A 19,935-nucleotide genomic window follows, 5' to 3' on the forward strand; every position below is an offset into this window, starting at 1 on the left:
TCTGCTGGCGTCTTTATATAGACAGATATTACCTACCAAATGAAAACGAATTCTCCGTTTTCCACCACTTCAAAAGCACACCAGATAAATCAAAAATAGAAGCAGGAGAGTGAAGATGACATGTGAGGGAGAGTATGTGAGGGGATTGCTGAAAACGGGAGAGGAGATGGAAAAAGATGCACAGAGAGAAATAAAAAATACAGACCGTAAAAAGAATGAAAGATAATCTAAGTATAGGTAAGCACGGACAAGGCGAGGGAAAACAAGCAAAATAACAGAAAGCAATAAAAATAGAAAGGATCAAGGGGTGAAACAATAATCTCGTACAAAACAGGCACGACGGACCTCTCGCTTCGTTTGAGTTTCTCGCTCCATCTCTGCGGATCTTCTGTAATGGCCATGCTCGGAAAAGCGAGGCATCGCACAGACTCTAACTCATTTTCTCCAGCTCCCAGGACACATTTTAGGGGGGTAAAATGGATTGAAACTCAGGCACAGAAAGCTTTTCTGAGACACAGAACCGCTTGAGCACAGAACACCATGTTCTTGGACTCTGGCAGTTGAAGAACTCAGGGGACCGACAACCTCCAAATGGGGCGGGAAGTCTCTGCACTAGCTTAACATAAAGAAGAGATTTTAGTTGTGATTCATGTATGGAGATATGTATAATAATTTAAATCACATTAAATGTACTAAAGCCATTTCCTTTTTATGCAGGAACATTTGCGTTGTCTGATAAGTTTTAATCCAAGGTCCTTACTCTGCCATGGCTGCATATATATATTTTTTTTGCCTGGGTTGCTCTTTTGGGAATGCAGCTGCTTTTAAACACAAACTTTTCATATTCAATATTCATGCATCTTATAGGCCATATGTAGGTTATTTACCTGCATCTGTTGTTTTTTTATTGGTTGTGTTTCTTTGCTGTTGAACTGCATAAACAACAGTGAGACAGCTCAACAACCGCAACCCCCGAGGGAATGAGTGGGTTTAAGTAACACGGGAGGATGTTTCCAAGCTTATGGTTCAGCACATTTTTGATGGCTTCATTAGCTTTTGGTCGATCAAAACTGAAACTAAAATATATTTAATTTAATGCATATATATGCTGGATGTATACGACAGATTATCAAAAATGTAGTTTAAATTTCAAAGCAAGGAAGGCATAAAAGTCTTAAAGATTGACCTTAACATACTTTTTTTTCCATTGTTGCGTTAAAAAACCATCATCATGAGACTATAGTTATTATGTTTTAAGGGCTAAGTACCAAAATTGCTTAAAGCTGCACTAATCAATATGTTTATACTAAGAAGGTCGAATGACTCCATGTAATTTGAAAGGTATGTAGTGACAAACCCACAGAGATTATCCCTCAGCTCTATGGAGCATTTTAGTGTCTTTCAGCTCATTGTTTCGGTTTTTATCGCCCGCAACTTAAATATTTGGATTCAGTCCCAACTAGCTGGTGAACACTGGGGAGCATTTAGCAGCTAAAAGAAGCTAATGAACACTTGACTTACGTTTGCCAGATTGCCAGAAACGTTGCTCCAAATGAATGTTAATGTTGCTTTTTGTCTGCTGGATGTGTAAATAACACTTAAGTCATATCAACTTTTATAAATTGAAAATGTCAATGTTGCCCTCAAGAAGCCAAAGAAATCAATCAATACAGGTTACCAACCGACTTAACCCCAGTCTTACTTAGTCAACTTGGTGGTTTTTGTCTATTAGAGTCCTATTAGGGGCTTAACATCTCCTGTTTTCTGTAATCAATACCCTTTAGTGTTTCCAAATGTGTCATACCTCTAATGTTGTTTATACATTCAACTTCATGCAGGGTTTGTGATGGTTATCTTTATGTTTTTGATGTCTTATCTATTGTAGTCTTGTCAAGGGATCTGAGTGAGGAAATAACCCTCTTGTCCTCTAGAGCTTAGTTTAGCCTCACCACATTGAAAAAGGATCTTATATAAAAGCTTTATACTTGCTTTAAGATGTTTGGGTAATAGGAATCCACCCTGACATGTTCATGACAGCAATTTACTCTATGCTCGCTATTTGTGCCGTGACTTTTTCACTCTGAAGACGCACCTTGTGTTGAAAAATGTCAATCCTTACACTCCAATGACAAGTCAAGAAAAAGCTGTGTTCTCCAGTTTCTGTCTTGGCTCAACTATTCATGGATTGGGATCTCTATGGCAACGTGTCTCATTTCATGAATGGCCTTTATGGAATTGATTTCTTTCTGTTCCCTTCCTCTTAGCCTGTATTGAGGTATGAGCTTTTGTCCATCATGCCTCTGAAATACTACATCTGTTTACCCGCCTTTAGTGTACAAACAGAACTATACTGAGGTGACCAGAACCTGTTATGGCACTCAGGAATCAGGCAGCACTTATTAGAAACTTGTTCCCCACAACCTTTGTCACCCCATCTCTCAGTACCATCTAATAGCTGTTATCTGAAGGGCCAGGAGGTGATACGATTGGTGTTTCTGAGGGTTCGGGTTTCACAGTAAGGAAGACAGGCTAATCCTGGGGATCCAACGCTGTGTTTATAACAGACTAAGGGATCACCTTTAGCTGCTGTGCTCCCTCGTTGATATTTCAAACTTATGATTGAATTGTTCTCCATCTAAACCGCTGATTATACAGTAAGCTCACCCCACCTGTGACTCTCTGGACCTGATGTTGTGTAAGCGTGATAGAACGGCAGAGCCCGGCTCACATATGATTGCTAATTCATTTGGAGTGGATCGATAGCTTAGCACGTAAGTGTTTCTGTCACACCAATAACATGGCCTTTAGCTTGCGGCTTTGGAGTGCCTCAGATAGATTGTCTGAGTGAGCTCTTAGACATTTCTGTTCAGCAGATCACATTATTTTTCAGATACAATAATTTCTGATGTGGTAAATCTCCTTTTTCCCTTCTTCAGGTTTGTATTTAAAAAAAATGATACTGCAGATGTAAGTGATCAATAATCCTCTGTAGGCTTTACGAAGGGCATTAATGCTTTTTCATCACACAAATGATACAATTTGTTGTGCTGTGCTAAAAATATATGCAGTCATGGCAATATGTGCTGCTTTGGTGTTTAAAAACAGACACAGTCCCATTATACTGAATGTTGTCATTGAAAATACAAAGATTAAACTGAACCTATCAATTTCTCACGCAGGATTTAAAACTTTTATATAAGCTAGCTCAGGCAGTGTGATTAGATCCATTCTATTTTTGAAAGGGACTCATAAAACATCTTTTGATTTGCCTTCTCTACTTTGCCTGCTTTCAACTCGCACGTATTTTATTCTGCTGCCAGGTTGGCTTTCTCGGTTGCTTATTTTGAATGATGAATTGAATGATTTTTGGACAGATTGAATAAATTTCCTTCAGGTTTATATAACAATAAAAGCTGATAATATTAAAAAAAAAAATCAATGTATGTTGCCTAATCTATTTTCACTCTTTGTTGTTAAGGTTGTTGTTCGTGTCCACTCACAATTACAGATTGGATTTCAGCTCCAACACGTGCGGATATATTTGAGAAGTTGACATTTCCAGTAAAGGACGAGAAAAAGAAGTGAAATCCTATTACTATTGTTTATTTATGTATCCTCCAGAGCCGGGGGGGGGGGGGTAAATCATGTTCCAGTAGAATCCCAGAATAAAAATACAGACCTGGAAATGTGCGTTATATGTCTCCTTTTAAACAGACACGTTTTTAGCATGTTTTAGACACCACTGTATATCAGGGGTGGGTGATAGACCTTTTAAAATCTATATCTGAACCAGTATTAATCTGATCAATATCGAGAGCCAACTTCAACTCGATTCTGACCTTGATTGGTTGGTGCACTGAGCTCTTTGTCATACATCCCCTCCTGGATATGACTGATTGAGTCATTTCTTTACTTTTAAAAACCTTTAAAACTCAGGATTTTTTCTTTATTTCTCTCAACATTGCAATGTGATGCTTTGGTTTTCAGATTCTGAAGCATCTTATTTTGTGGTCATTGTGGTTATTTATATGACAGCGTTTTTGGAACCAACTCCTTCACAGTGAAGCCAGCAGCAACTTTTGATTCCAGCTGTGTGTGTTGCTATATATCAAGGTCAAGGTAAACTTATTATCCCACTAGAAGAAATTCATGTGGTCATACACGTCTCAATTAAAACACAGAAGTACAATATGCATATACTGACATACACACACATGCGCACAGGCACACACCCAGTGATACAATATCCCATGCTGGCAATATAAAAATATCAGAGTAGAGCAGTACTCTGTCCCAATATAGAGTCTAAATAAATAATAAATAAAGTGCACAACCCAATTACCCGAAATCAATCCAGTCTAAGCATACAGTATACAAAATGTCCTGAAAAATGCACGAGCTATAAAAATCATATCATAACCAATATTCAGTCCAAATATACAATACAAGTATACAACATAGGCCTACACAATCCGAGGTACCCACAATCAAAATACAGTTCAAATGCAGTATACACAATCCAAATACACCGACCTAATAATACAGGTGCCCATCTATCCTTCATTTAGTCATCTGATTGCTGTAAGCACAAATGATTTGCTGTACCGTGTTGTTCTAATTTTCTGCTGCCGGATTCTGCCGTTTGACCTGCTACTCCTTCTGGATTTTCGGTGGAGAGGATGGATCGGATCATTGAGGATTTGATCGGCTTTTTAAAAAAAAAAATAAGGTCATTATACAGCTCTGCCGCAGACACCTGATCGACCCCAATGATCCTACACACTGTCTTGATCTTTCACTGCGATTTGGCGTGATCTTGGGCCCGCGTTTCCAGTCATAATGTAAATATGTTAACACGTGATAATACCAGTTTTTATCACAGTAAGATTCATACTGGTACGCTATGATATGGAAAACCCCTCCTGTAAACCCCTACGGCAAACCGAAATTATTCAGAAATGCCTCCCTCAGCTAAAACCTATACAAGACGTAGCTTTATGCTCTCTGATTTTGACCTTAATCTGTAACACATTCACGGAATAATTACGTTTCTATAGTCGGACATCGACAGGCCAGACGTCACTGTGTGTGCTTGAAAATTCCAAAGAAAAACTATTGATGTGTTAATATAGTCATGATCCGCTCAAAAGCTTAGCCTCCCATTGTTTTTAATTGAAGATGATATTTTGGGGATTTACTAGATGTGGGTGTAGGCAGGGACTTGCATGCTCTATGTGTGAATGTGGCAGAGGATAAGGAAGTGGAGGGTTTATTGTCTGAGCATTGGAATTGCCTCTTTTCTGAGTTGGGATTTCATTAAAGTGAGAGAATAGGACTGTCAAACAGTTCTGGCAAGGTGAGTGATGTCTTCCAGCTACCTCAAAGGCAAAGAAAAAGGAATATATAACTTTCCTCAACCTGTGCTCATAGCTCAGCAAAAATGCATCTTGCATTTTAAATTGCTGGTGTCTGAAAGTGATAATAAATTAAAGAACTGTTTCTCCGAGAGGTTATTTTGCTTATCTGTACATGTGGCGTCTGCAGGCCCAGTTATTAAATTAGAATTCAGGAGGTCTGTTGGTTTCCATGCTCGCTAATGGAAGACAGAGCTCTGCTGTTATATCCATTTTATTAAGTGCTTCTTTTATGATTTATATGAGGACATTAAGGCATTGGTGGCGGTTTGTTGTTTCTGTTCAGAAAAAAAAAAGCAGCAAGACAATTTTATTCACAAAATAATGAAATGCAACAAATACATGATCTCATTCCTCATTTATTTTATCTTATAGGGCCTGCATCATACTAATCAAATTAAGCAACAACACAAACTTTGTATGCAAATTGAGTCTTATCAACACAAACGCAATAAATGAATTGGCTTCATTTATATTTTCTGTGGAAATGCCATGTTGAAGGGGAAAACCTGCGAAAGTAATTCCACACTGACGACATTTGCTACCCAAATTATTATTATTTTTTTTAATCCTGAGAAGTCACAAATTTAAAGATGAAAGCACTGGCGAGGCTGATATACTCATGACATCTTTGAGTTCAAAGGCATTGCCTCCGTGCTTGAAGAATCATGCGGGGAGAAGGAGGGTGTTTCAAAGCTCCCAGCCTGCATAGGATGGCTTCAGTAGAATGCGAAACATGTTCTGAGGCTCTGCCAATGTGATAAGCCATTAGTGAATGTGTTTCTGTGAATCGTTCTCTGTTTGTTAGCGAGGCACACAGAATTTTCACACTTGTGGCTTTTTAACAGTGCTTCGCTGGACGCGTTTCCCCACTGGTGCCACTCGTGTCAGGAAGTGTGAACTGTAGCAATTAAATATATACTTCATACTTTAGATCAGAATTGAAAAAGGCAAATTCTGTTTGTTGTAGGTGGAAAAAAGTGATGTGGAGGTTGTTCTGATCGGTTCAGAACATTATTGTCCCACAAGAAGAAAGTGTTTTGCTGCTAGAAAGCTTAAAAACCCAATAACAAAACAATAATAAGCTGATAGGAAATTACATGTGAATATTTTACATATAATATAAAAAAGCAGTCAAGAGTCATGATAAAAAACTGCAAGAGTCAGGGTGAAGTGGTTGGATCTCAGGGAACCCAGAGGCAGTTTGTGGCGTGTTGAACGAAGTGCATTCGTTGCACGTGGAATTAATGAAAATTAGAACCTGTTGCACCTAATCTTAAAAAAAAAAAACATGTTTTGCCAGAGGGCAGGATGTCATACCTCTTAAACAGAGGGTGGTCCAGATTTGCTAAGATGAGTTTTGCTTACTGTGTGATTTGCAGGCTAAAGATGGTCAGACAAGTAAAGGCTGCTGCTCAGTAGCCATTTTCTCCTTTCTGTACAATTAAATTCTTACACCAACAAATCAATGAGATGCTCTGGACCGATTCTGTTTCTCTCTCTCTCAGCAACAGCGGTGGATAAACCAGTTCATTTTCCGAGGGTTTTAGTGACCTAATGTACCAGCACTGCAGACTTGCAAAATATCTTGATCGCCAGCTCACCACAGGAAAACATGAAGTAATATTTGACGCTCCTTAAAACTGCATAACTCACCAATGTCAGTTATTTTGAGTAGAGAGTATGATTTTTTGTTTTTCCTGGAAGTAGATTTTATCTCAACCTAACGCACTCTGGGCTCTGATAGTCTGGGACAGTTGAGAATTGACTGTATGTAAATATGGACGTCATGACGGTTCCCCAAAAGTGAAGCCAAAATATCTCGATCGTGACTGGCTGCAGTATAGCTCATAAATCCCGCCCCCTCCATGTTAGCGGATGCGACATGAGATAAACTAAATAACCAAAGTGCACATCAATACATTTTTCCCAAAGATGGTTTCCAACATTTTAGGTATCATGCTGATGTTTGTTCAAGTGCTCATTTTTCTGATAAGTTTGTTTTTAATGAGTTTTTTTGATGATATAAAAAGGGGATGTGGCGTCATGATTAACAGCTGTGCCAACTGCTGCGCGCTGTAATATTTGGTCGGGTTTTTCTATCAGGGTGCGGACTCGAGGTGAAATGAATCTGAACACGACACCTGTGGAGTGACACTACAGAAAAGAAGTCTAACTTCATCAGAAATTAACTCCTTTTTCAAAACTGCAGCTCTCCTCATCTTACCTCGATAAATCTATTAACAGTGCTCCCTTTCTCTCTCTCTGGTGCATTTGAACAAGACCTGATCTACTTGTACGTCTTCCTCTGAAAATAACTTCTGATTAAAACACCTACAGATGGGCGCAGAGGCCTGTGGCATTGTTTGACGCTTTCTACAATACCGCACGATGCTACCGGAGGGGACGTTGTGGGTTTGTTTCTAATAAGCATGATAGACTCACCATCATGTGTCCTCACAAGACACAGTGTGGTTTGCAGAGTGGAATCATATCCCCAGGCAGCCCACTCAAATTTTTTGCAGACAAATTACTTCCTACTCCTCTGTACTGTACGTCCTTCTCTCGTGACCCTTTTCCTGTGCTCCTTGTCTTCTATCTTACTCTTTCTAACAATACCGTAAGAGCTCTGTGTAATGGTTTACTTTCACTAACCCCTCATTTTACACATCATCACTGCAATTTCATCGCTAGCTTGTTTTCGAGGAGAGAGCTGCTGTCAGCAAGATGAGTGAAACAGGAGGGCAGTAGGTTAGGGTGTTTTCTGGGAGAATATTGGTGTGTGTGCGTGTGTACTGTTTCTTGTGAAAGTTCCTGTTACTCCACTAAGTTTTAGGGACCACTCAGCACTCTGCTCCTTCAGATTTCGTCAACTTTTTCTTCCAAGGTCTATCGGTTGAGCTGGCTCAGTGATCCGGGGAAGCTGAAAGGAGGGAAAACTGTTTGAGTGGAGCCTCGAGAGCTCTCGTGCAGACAAACATTTCTTTGGGATGTAATGCACTGAATGCTTGAAAGAAAAAGCAGCTCAGTTAAAACAAGTCTTAATCCAGTGTCAGTTAAATTGTCACTCCAACCAATTTCATTTGTAGCTAGAAAAATCTGTTAATTCTACACACATACGTTCTTGCAGATTTTATTTGGGCTCGTCTGATCGAGCAGCAGCTATCACGGCTCAGCGCTTAAAGGGAAATTCAGGTTTCATGTAACCTCATGTTTTTTAGTTTTGACTATCACTACTATTTGGTAATAAAACATTATACTTGCCAGGTTCATTTCTGAGATTTGGCAATGCTGGAAAATCACTACAAAGAAGTCTGCCAGCGTTGTACATGAGCAGTTAGATGATCATCGTTTTAAAGAAAAAGTTACCGGAGCTGAATTTGGAAGATAAAAATAAGGTGGACAGTAAATTATTACCCAAATTGTCCGTTGTAAACATTTCTCACAGTTTACAGACTGACTTCCTTGTTCAACTTTGACCTTCAACTTTGTGTTTTATGTACATGTAGTTGTGCTGTAGTTGGGATTATTACAGACACTTCAGGTGTGTTCACTTGCGGTTTTACATCCAAGTTAAGAGTTTTAGATAATCTGGATAAGTTTTTGGCTTGCTTTTAGAGCTGCAAATGATTATTTGATCAGTTGTTTGAAAGAAAATTAATGTGCAACTATTTTAACAATTTATTGTTAATTATTTTTATTGAGGAAAAATGCCAAACGTTTGATGGCTATAAGTTCTCACATGTGAGGTATTGCTGCTTTTCTTGGTCTTATATTGGCTTGTCTTATGTGTTATATTATCTTGTGCTTTAAATTATTCTGATCTGCATTTTCCTTGTTTTCTGACATTTAATAAACAAAACGATTAATTGATTAGTTGAGACAATTACCCACAGATGAATCAATAACGAAAAAAAATGCTAATTGCCGCCCTGCTGGTTTGATCTGTCTGATCTTGTTTTTTGCTGTAGTGATGTCACTGTGTTCCCAGATCTCAGCAGTGTGATGTTATCACAACCAGTGCAGCTGTGCCGCTTACTTCACCCCTTTTTTGTCCTAACTCTCCTGTTTTGCCCAAATCTGGCTTGTTTGGCTACGGTGACTGCCAAGATTGCAGTTAATTGGTGAACCCAACCCAAACAAAGCTGATTTGATCAGACCGTTGCCTAAAATGTTTTAATAGGATTCCAATTTGAACTTCCTTGAATACATTTTTAAAGCCATAGTCGGGTCTATTCACAACTCTATTGTCATGTCTCCTTCTCTCCTCATTACTCATCATCAGTGGGCTCTACTGGGGCCATTTAGGGATGTTAATACTTCAGGTCTACCTCTCCAACAATTCAAGACCTCAGTCCAGACTTTTTAATAGGCTCCTTGTGGTGATTTTCTCTCTCTTGGCATGAATCTTTCATGGTGCTTTGGAACTCTCAACCCACCAGTGGGAGACGCTCAGGAGAAGACTTGGCACAGGACACATATCTCTCCTAATGATCCGTTGGAAAGAGTGATGAGGACACCTGCCAGAGAGAGAGAGAGAGAGAGAGAGAGAGAGAGACAGGAAAATACATATATGTTCATATTGTTCAAACATCAGGTAGAGTTTGCATTGTGAAGACTAAGATTGATTTAAGTTTCATTAGCTGAAAGGTTCCATATGTAATTAGACAATATTACGTCATCTATAGCAATAGTTGGCACCAAAATAATACAACAGAACATCACATCAGATAAACAACATAAAGACTTATTTTCTGGGTACGAACTGCAAGCAGCTTTCATAGTAAAATAAATCTGAAGCTTATAGCTCAAATCCAGGTGTCAGCATCAGCTGTTAACAGTGATTTGCTCAAATTATGTGTCTTGCAGCTGAGTCTAAGCTCTTTTGAGTGTGCTCAGATTTGCTGACTCTATTATTGTTAATTACAGACTGGGCAGACATATTCTTATCAGAAATCTGTCGTGATATTGGTGCATTTACTTTATGTGCAGTTGTGTATAGTCCTTCAATTGATTTAACAGTGATTTTGTAACAAAGACGCTTTATTTCTAGATGCTTACTGTGATTTTGGCAACACCCTTTTTGCTCTCCTTACAGTACAACTCACTAATTAACAATTAACAATTAATTGTGTGTATGTACATATATATATATATCTCTACCGATATTGAGATTGATCCCAGACATTCATTAATTCCATGCATGACTGATCTGCAGCTCAGTGCTTCCTGTTTGTCCAACTTGAGTCACTGGGGCTGTTGTTTTGAGACCGGCTTGTAATCGACCACAGTGATGTGCTGACTCAGGATGGCACCTTATTGGCCTTCAGAGACCTGCAAGGCTCTGTCACCGCTCACCATTAATGTGGTTTTAATAGGCAGGAAATGGCTGTGCTCCAGAGCAGGTCTGGTACTGGAAGCCGGATGAGGTGCGAGGGGAGAGAGAGATGTGCGAGTTCAGGTAGGAAGTTCAGGGGGAAGCTGATTCTGTGTTTTCTCTGCCAAAGGTCCTTTCGGTTTCAGGTGATGACACAGCACCTCGTTAACGCGGCCGTGTCTTGGGGCTGGCATGCAAGGGTGCAGGGGTGATTTATTATCCATGATCCACCCAAAGCCTCCTCAAATTAAAGGGATGGCTCTGTCGTGGAACCAAATAACAGCTGCATTACAAAAAAATGCAGGGTGGGAAAGTGTCAAGAGCGATTTGAGGCATGCCTTGAGTATATTTATGAGAATCTTGTTCATGTGGTATTAAATGACCCGTGTTGTTTAGTTAAGAGAAGCAGTACTGTGGTCAGCATGGTTTACATAGTTTTGTTAATGTTTTGAAAGGAGAGATAATATTCTACAGTGAGTTTGGGATTTTACAAAATGAAATGTGGAAAAACTCGGCTAGCATGTGCATAGCAAATACGATAAAGAATGAAACACCCTCAGTATCTCAGTCATTAAAATATTCCAAAAGCTGGCTGGTAGGTAGATGGCAGATTGACAATTCCAGCACAGTCATTTGATTAGATGCAACTGATGTCCGTTTTCGGTGGAGTATGATTAAGGCGAGTGGTTTATAAACAGCTGAATTTGTGCTGACAAGGTGACCGTCCACATCTCATATTTTGATTTTGTTTTATGGTGCTTCCAGAGGGGGTGTTTTTCTCTTCCCTAAATCAGGATAGCTATTTGATTCACTAGAACAGAAAATAAACTACGCCTGTCAAAGCTGAGATTGGCCTAATGTGATTTTATGTTACCTTCACTGCTAAGAAATAGTCTCCTTATGTGCAGTAGCTGCATTTCACTTCTTCCCAGGGTGGGCTATGGTTAGGATACTTGGAAACCTACGTACAGACAGACGCTTCTGGGCATGCTGTTTGATGGATGCTCTTATCCAACGTGCCAGACGCTACCACGAGCGCGTACACATTCAGCATGGACGTTCCCAGTGGGAAACATACTCCTAACCCTGGAAGTATATTTCTGTGTTGTATGGTCACTGAGTTGAGCTGTTGGGTTCTTTCTTTAGGCTGTAACAGACCAAAAAAACAAGTATTTCCTGAAGCTGTCTTTAATTTTATATCTACTTTAGTGTATTTTGTTCAGTCTCACAAAAATGTAAAGCTTTGTTGTTGTAAAACAAACCATGTCTTCAGCTATTTGCAAAAGAGACTGGCTAAACTGTATGTAGATTCCAGTTTTGCTTTTTTTTCTTCTTTGGTTCACTGTTATCTCCTACTGTTTCCCAAAGAACATGTGCAGGCATAAGAACATGCTGAGATGCAGTTTAATTAGCAAGTCGCTGCTCTCGGTGCTTGTAAAGCTAAGGTGGAGGGTTACATAATGTTGAGAATGTGCGAGCTTAATGATTATTCTCCTATTTTGCTGTCAGCACATGCAGTTAATTCAATACTACCAACCTGTAGATCTCCATGACCTCTGTTTTAACATTTCTGCACTTTCCATCTTGTTTTCTGCACTTAATGAGGCCTTTTTTCCTTTTATGATTTTGCATTACGTATAATAACACACACAGTATGCATCACATATATCTTATATACTTTACATCTTTCCTGATATACATATTTTCTGTGTAAAACAGTTTCTAACAGTATGTCAGAAATATTCAGTAGTGTGCTCTGAGTTTCAGCAGCAGGGGTCTTTGAAGAAACACTCACAGCTACAGACTGTGGTGATATCAGGGGAATGAGGAGTGTTGCTGTGCCTTAAGCAGAAGATCTGCTCTAATTAGTTGTCCAGAAAAGCTACAAATTGTTCAGCCCACCAGTTAATCTCAGTATATGTACCTCTTCTGGGCCACGGAGTCCAAGCCCAGCTGCCAGTACTGTGTTTACAGTGAACCAGTGTAGAGATCTTCAGCGGTGGTGCAGCCCACTCCAGCCCACGCTGTTTACTAATTAAGTGTAACCACAGTGATTGTGAATTCTCAAGGCTGCCTACCACAGCTACACAAATCTGAATTTTCTACTTGATCTGTAAAAGACATATTCTGCTTGTTTGGAAAAGTAGCCGGTAGCCCATTCATCTGAACTTTTCACTGATGTCATCAAGATGTTAGAGTGGTAGAGAGAAAACATAGTCATACTCTGTGGGAATAACCCATGGGAAAACCCCAGTTCTGGTTGTTATGGCAGTAAGTTCATTTTGTTCATGGTTACTGTGGATTGCTGTAGGTAAAATTATGAAAGTATTAGCTCTACCAGTCAAAGGGCTTATCACTTCATCTAAACTCCAGATTTAGAACGATCCCTCTGGCAGCACTCCTCCATTATACCTTCACTTCTTCTATAACGGTGCTCTTGGTTCAGACGTTGCCTGTTATCTCTGTTTTGTGGGTTTTTTTTTTATATTATTGCCTCAGAGAAATGTTAGTTCAGATCATCTTTGCTGTGTGCCAGATGGTTCTTTGCCTCTGCGCCATCCTTTGAAATAGTTCAACATGGACCTTGTTGGATGTCTTATTTTTGCAGTGACTGATAAAACAAGACCCCACTAGTGGCACCTAGTGGCTGTGAGTGTGCTGTGTTTCCAAAGTGGTTTGAATTCACCAAAAAAGTGGGAAACAATCCGACTTCCACTTTTATAGCCTCACTCACATGCTAGCTGAGCTAACAAGGTCCTTTTTCCATTTGTCCACCCCTTCCTCCATGACTTTAACACATGACTCACTCAACCCCTTATGGTGTGTTTACAGCAAGTGAAGCGAATTTTTCACGTGCTGTGATTATATACGAAGTCAACGCAAAGGGAAACACGAATTACGTGACGTGAATACGTGAATTTTGTATTATGAAAATCTTCTCTGATTCTTCTCTGATCTGGAGTCGTTTACCAGCGGGAGGAGAACTCAGAGGTTATTTTTTAAACCTTTGGGATTAAAAAGTGGATTTATATTCACACTCGCTTCTCAACCTGTCAGCAGCAGCAAGCTGCAGAGTTGCCACCCTCCACCTCCACCTCGGGTGTTATATTGTAATAAGTCTCTTTTCGTCCATGTTGACTATTGACTGGAGGGGAAAAATATTACTTGAATGTACTTCATGGACGTACAGAGAGGAGTGGGGGAAAAAGAGGAGAGACTTGAAGTAAATAACAGAAAGAACAGGAGTTCCTGGTGAGTGTAAGTCAGAGGCTGAACTGACCACAAATACACACATGTCTAGACACAGTCCCTGACTGCCAACATTTTCACCATGGTAGCGACTTGTCAATCACCAGGTAGCCACGCCATAAAGAATACACTACTTTATTGTCTGTTTTACTCTAAATGGGACCATAATTTATCAAATGAATGTCATTCTGTATTGAAGAAGACTTCAACTAGCGATTGAGACCATAAACTCATTAGGAAAATGTGGGACTTCTTTTTGCAACCATTGGAGTCGCCCCCCTGCTGGCCATTAGAAAGAATGCAGGATTGGATTCACCTCTCAGGCCCGGAGCTCGCCGCTTGGTATGAACACGCCATTAGTCATTGGCTGTGACTATGCACCTATGACAGCTTCTGTTTGTTCAAATATACAGTCACGAAGGCAGCAGATGTGGATCCAACAGACTCAGAAACACAAAGAAAAGTTGATTATAGCCTTGAGTTTTGAAAACACATAATCATCAAAGAGGAACACATTTTGTCCTTAGAGTGCATACACACATTCAGTCCAAAAACAGATTCAAGTTCTATAACCAAGGTTTCATGTTAAAGCTGATTCACAATGCTGCAGCCATTGTACGAAGAATACAGTATTGATGCATGTCTGAAACACATGTAGAAAGTCTTTTGCCTGTAGTTTCTAAGGATTTTATGATTGCACCAAACGATTGCACCGCACAGCAGATAATCAATGACATGTTCCTGCTGTATTTTGTTTTTTTTGTGTACACCCATACTTTTCTAGTTTTCTGTCAAGTGAGCCTTACTATTGCCCTGAAAGATGCAGAGGACCCTGCAGACCGGCTGAAGGTCCATGCTGACTTTTCTAGGATAGAGAAGACCTTACACTGAGATAATTGTACACTCCTGTGGTGTCATTTCTTCTAGGAGTGTTACAGCCTAAGTGGGAGACGCACAGCATTTCCAGATGACCAAAGTACAGCTCCTTTGAACCTTTTTTTCATGTGGAGAGCTTTTTCTGATGTTCTGGTCGATTCATAAAGAGCTGATGTGACATTCAGAAACTTGCACCCTTGCTCTTGCAACCGGCAATTAAATGTTTAATTAAAAAAAGAGCAGAGAAATCAATATTGTGGCAAAATCCAGATTTTCTAAGCTCCTCGTGTTTGTGTTAGATATGATGAGAACAGTGATATTCCATTTCTCCCTGAAGGATTTTAATAAAAATCTTTTGAGTTAATAAAGTTTAAATTTAATCACTTATGCAACTGCTTGTGTCACTTGTGTGTGACCGTCCTCCTCCATCGTGATCAGCGCTTCCTTACCTCTGACCTACAGTCTTGGTATTGGCATGTTGTATCTCTGCTCAATCCCTGATTCATTTTAATCACTGGCTCTGTGTTCAGTTATTGATCTCATCTACCCAACAACCAGCCAATTAGTTTAACCATAGAGCATCCAATGTCCTGTCAGATCATGTCTTTGTCTGCTTTTTGTGCCCCTGGAAAGGAATCATTCATCTGTTTTCTTCTCTCGGAGAAGCAGGTTTCAGGTTGGTATGCTTGGCTGCGACTGCAGCTATTGATTAGCGCTGTGTGTGTTGTGTGCTGTGATGATGTGTTGTTACACCAGCAATCCTACGGCTGTGTGACCCTGGCCCTCCCACATTTTGACCTACCACAGCGCACAACAGCATAGATGTGAAAACACAATGCCAAGTATCTGTTTGCCTCCAGTGGAATGAAATATCTTCAGTGTGAGTCGCAACAGGAAGCTGAGTCAAATGTTTTTTGTGCAGTGTGAGTTTGATTGTGCTTACATTTTGGCATGAAAACAAAGATTTTACTCGGAGTAAGACAACAGGAAATGTCTTTGTCATGATTATCTGTTCCGACAGCTTATTGAACAAATCCTTGGTTTATTTTCATTATCAATTAATCTGTTGATTCTGGTTTAAATTAATCTCTATAGAACAGAGAGAAATTCTCATTCTCAGCTTCTCGGAGCCCAAGGTGATGTCTTCAGATGGCTTGTTTTGTCAGTCCAACAATGTAACACCCACAGATTCTTGATTTACAATAGTATAATAGAGGGAAAAGAAGCAAATTGCCAATTCAAGAAGCTAGAACCAGCAATTGTTTATCCTCTTTTTTTTCCCCATCACTATAGCAGTCCTATAATGTGTTGACCAGCTGATGCAGTAAGCTGGTACACAGAGGGACCAGTTTATCTGGAACACGTGTACAGCAATTAGTGCTGAAAGGAGTAGGTTAATTGAATTTAATTTTTTATTTCATTAATTTGTTTCATTGACAGAAAATGAATTGACAACATGTTTTATTAATGATTAAAATCATAAATCAAACAAAAATGTAAAACATTAACTGGTTTCAGTGTCAAATTAAATGATTTGCTGCTTTTCTTTTAAATGATTAGTCACACATAACAAGGAAATTTGAAGATGTCAACTTTGGAAAATAGTAATAGGCAGTTTTGTGACATTTTTTGTGACATTAAACAATGGGGGGAAAAATATAGATTGATCAGTAGTTGCAGCACCATTTTCATTTATTTGATGATGGTCGTAAAGTCCTGCTTCCCTCGCAGGTTTGTTCATGCTGTTTGATCATTTTTCCAAAAACTGTATGACATACAATGTGTAATATAGGTTCTAATCATTATCAAATCCCACATTTTGTGCAAATACTTTTTCTTATTACTTTTGTTCTTTTGCTTTTTAAAGCTGCCGGAAGATTGAGAGAGGCTGGCGTTATTAAAGACGGAGCAAGTTTCAAATAAAACTTGAGACATTTGCCGGTTTTCATTCTGCGAGGAAGAACGTTCTGTCGGGACACCGTCAGACTGACACTTGCTATTTCTGTTCTTTCAACACTTTCTGAGGAAAATGATTTCCTTTGTGTACATTGTTCCATAAGATTCATTGGTGCTTTTCCCTTTAATCATATTCAGAGCTCAGTTTTCCCACATTCAGTGCGTACTGCATAAATTGTTGGTATTTGTTTGTTTTTGTAAATGGAAAAAGCATTTGTTTGAAGTGTGCTTTGTCAGATGTGGCGCCACAATCTAGATAAAGAAGAAGAACAAAAGAAAACAACAAGATGAGCCTAATGAAAACTGTGTTGTTTCTCCTGTTTTAGTGAATGTTTTTCAGTACATGGTGCTTTAATGTGTGGTGCAACACAAATGCCAAATCACAAATTTAACTGGCACAGTAGCTTCAAAATAATATAACAGTACACGATTCACCTGTAATCAAATCTCTGCTCGCCGACCCTTAGTTGCTGTTTTCCTGACATTTAACATTTACAGTTTTTGAACTGTGTTCTCTCATGAAAACAGAGGATGTTTTAGTGTGAGGAGCAGCTGGAGCTCTGTGTTCTTTGAGGTATCTTTTATGAGCTTTTTAGGGTGAGAGGATTTTTAGCCGGAGGCCTCGTGGTTATCGGGTTCACGTCGTCTGTTTCTCACAGGCTTATGTACGAGCCCACCTCTGGAGAGCGAGGAGTCTTGTGTAGTATTGATAACAGAGATGACATCGTGTTACTGGCCTATCTGTCCATCTTACAACAGATTGCATGGAGCGTAACACAAGAGCCCCACTTTATTTTTTCTTCATGTTTACTGTATTGTGCTGCTGAAGACAACTGAATTTCATGAACATGTCATTGTTGAAAGCACTTGAGTGAAAAATACTTGCAGCTGAAATTAGTTTTCAGTTCATTTCAAGACTATGTATGCAATGATAACATGTTCACATATCAGTACAAGTACCAGCCTCTCCTGCAGTATAATTGATATATTTTCTTTTATGTGCTGCTACTTATGTATGTGTATAAACTGCTCTGATACAAGTACAGATCTTCAGCAGTTTTGTGGCACATTCATGTACGTCTGCAACTAATCTATTATAGTCACTATTAATAATTTACTCTATAAAACGTCAGAGAAGACTGAATAATGCCCACCACACTGATGTTATAAAATTGCTTCTTTTGTCCAACCAATAGTCCAAAGAGATTGGGTTTACTATCAAAGGAAAAACAGCAAATCCTCACAACTGAGAAGCTGGAATAAAGGAATGTTAGGCCTTTTTGATTGAAAAATGACCTAATCTATGATCAAAATACTTGCTGATTGATATTCTGTCTGAGACTTACAATATCTAGCTATTCATCTCCTTAATCGTTTCAGCTCTACATTCTTTATGCTGACGTATAAGTTCAAAAAATATCAATTCATTTGATGATGTTGTCGCGTATCTTTGATGATGACATGAAGAAAAGTTTAAATCATTGTTTAAGATCAAGCCGCTTGGCTGTCAAGCAACAACAGCAACTGAATTACAAGGAAACAGACCCTGTTGATATATTAGTTTGTTTTACATGAGAGAAGTTGATGAAAATAAATAAAGACCCAAGTGAATTGTACTTATATCATCATTCAATACATTAGCATAACAATAAGATGATTATAATGGTTGAAAAAATCTCAAAGGGGACAAAAGACCACCATGGGGAACAATCTACTTTTGCCTAGCTAATATATACATATAGATGTGTGATGATCTATATACAACATAGCTCCGTCCTCCACTTACAGAGAGTTACAGCAAGTGGGGAAGCTTTGCAGGATCATTATGGTACATAAATTGATACACGAATTAGCATATAATCTCTTATCTCCTTCTATAATCTTCTGACGTTTAACAGTTTATCGAGGAGCCAATAGCTACGTTTCTTTGAAAGAGAGTCATTAAAACTTCATCTGATTGACTGACTGACTCAAAGTTGGCTCTCGAAAGCCTCGACGCTGCAGGAAAAATGTATTCATTTAATGATGTTTACAACCAACAAAATGTGGAAATGAACCATAGCTCTGCCTGAAACCCTATTTTTCTGGTTTCTGTTTGGATATTCATAGAATTATTTGATTAATAGAAACTAACATCCCTTTACATGCTGTTAAGCTAATCGTAAGTGTATGTCGCTGCAGGCAAAGATGCATCACTCAACTTTGGGTTTTTCATCTGAAAGAATTACACTTTCTGTTCTTAATCCCCAACTTCCTTGTCTCTCTCTCTGTTTTAGTGCCTCAAAGACAATTCACTTTACCTTACAAATCACATCCAGATGATTTTTTTTTTTTTTTTTTGAGTGGCAGATGAAAAGGAGTACAGAACATCAATTTCAAAAATGTTTTCTCCTCTAATATGTTTTCTTATCTATGTATTAAGTGTCTACAGACATCACACAAATCTTTAATTTAGGAGGAATAGCTGCAGGGGGAAATGTCAATCTTATTGTTTAGTGATGTGGTCTATGTGTGATAATTGCAAGCTTGTCCTGATCAATAAGCTATGATTCCCATTGCCTTAAGCTAGACCAATTTAATTACGTCTGGGTTTGGAGGTTGGTTGCTTTGCTATCAGTCCACTGACCTCTGTTTATTTTGCAGATGATGAAGTTTGCCTGGGACAACTACAAGCAGTATGCCTGGGGCAAGAATGAGCTGCGGCCTTTGACCAAAAACGGGCATATTGGCAACATGTTTGGTGAGTGTCAGTGCTTTGCTTAAGGATTAAAAGACTAGAAACGTCATTAAGCTTTTTTTACTTTCTTTTTTTTTTTTTTTTCAAGACCTGTTGACCTTTTTTTCTGGAAATGTTTCATACACAAAAACTGTGCAAAGACAATCTGTTTCAAGCCAGAACACCCCTATCCAGTCCGACTCAAACACTGAATCAAGAGGGGTCAATTTACATATGAAGTGTCTCGCTTAGAAATTAAGCCAAAGTGAGAAAAGATGACGATACAATAATTTCACACAGTTTGAGTTATTTCAGTTGGGTGATCAGAGATTAAAAGTTGATATTCA

At 39.0% G+C, this 19,935-nt stretch overlaps 1 protein-coding gene across 4 annotated transcripts in view; it reads left to right on the forward strand.

Annotated features, from left to right (window-relative positions):
• Positions 1-19,935, forward strand: part of LOC137191070 (mannosyl-oligosaccharide 1,2-alpha-mannosidase IA) — a 200,154-nt gene that overhangs the window by 68,935 nt on the left and 111,284 nt on the right. For all 4 annotated transcript variants that reach the window (XM_067600887.1, XM_067600888.1, XM_067600885.1 and 1 more), the window contains one exon: positions 19,516-19,612. In XM_067600887.1, coding sequence (XP_067456988.1) covers positions 19,516-19,612 — 97 coding nt within the window. The remainder of the gene's footprint in view (positions 1-19,515; positions 19,613-19,935) is intronic.

This window comes from Thunnus thynnus, chromosome 10 (assembly GCF_963924715.1).
Source record: "Thunnus thynnus chromosome 10, fThuThy2.1, whole genome shotgun sequence".
In the NCBI taxonomy this organism is placed as follows: domain Eukaryota; kingdom Metazoa; phylum Chordata; class Actinopteri; order Scombriformes; family Scombridae; genus Thunnus; species Thunnus thynnus.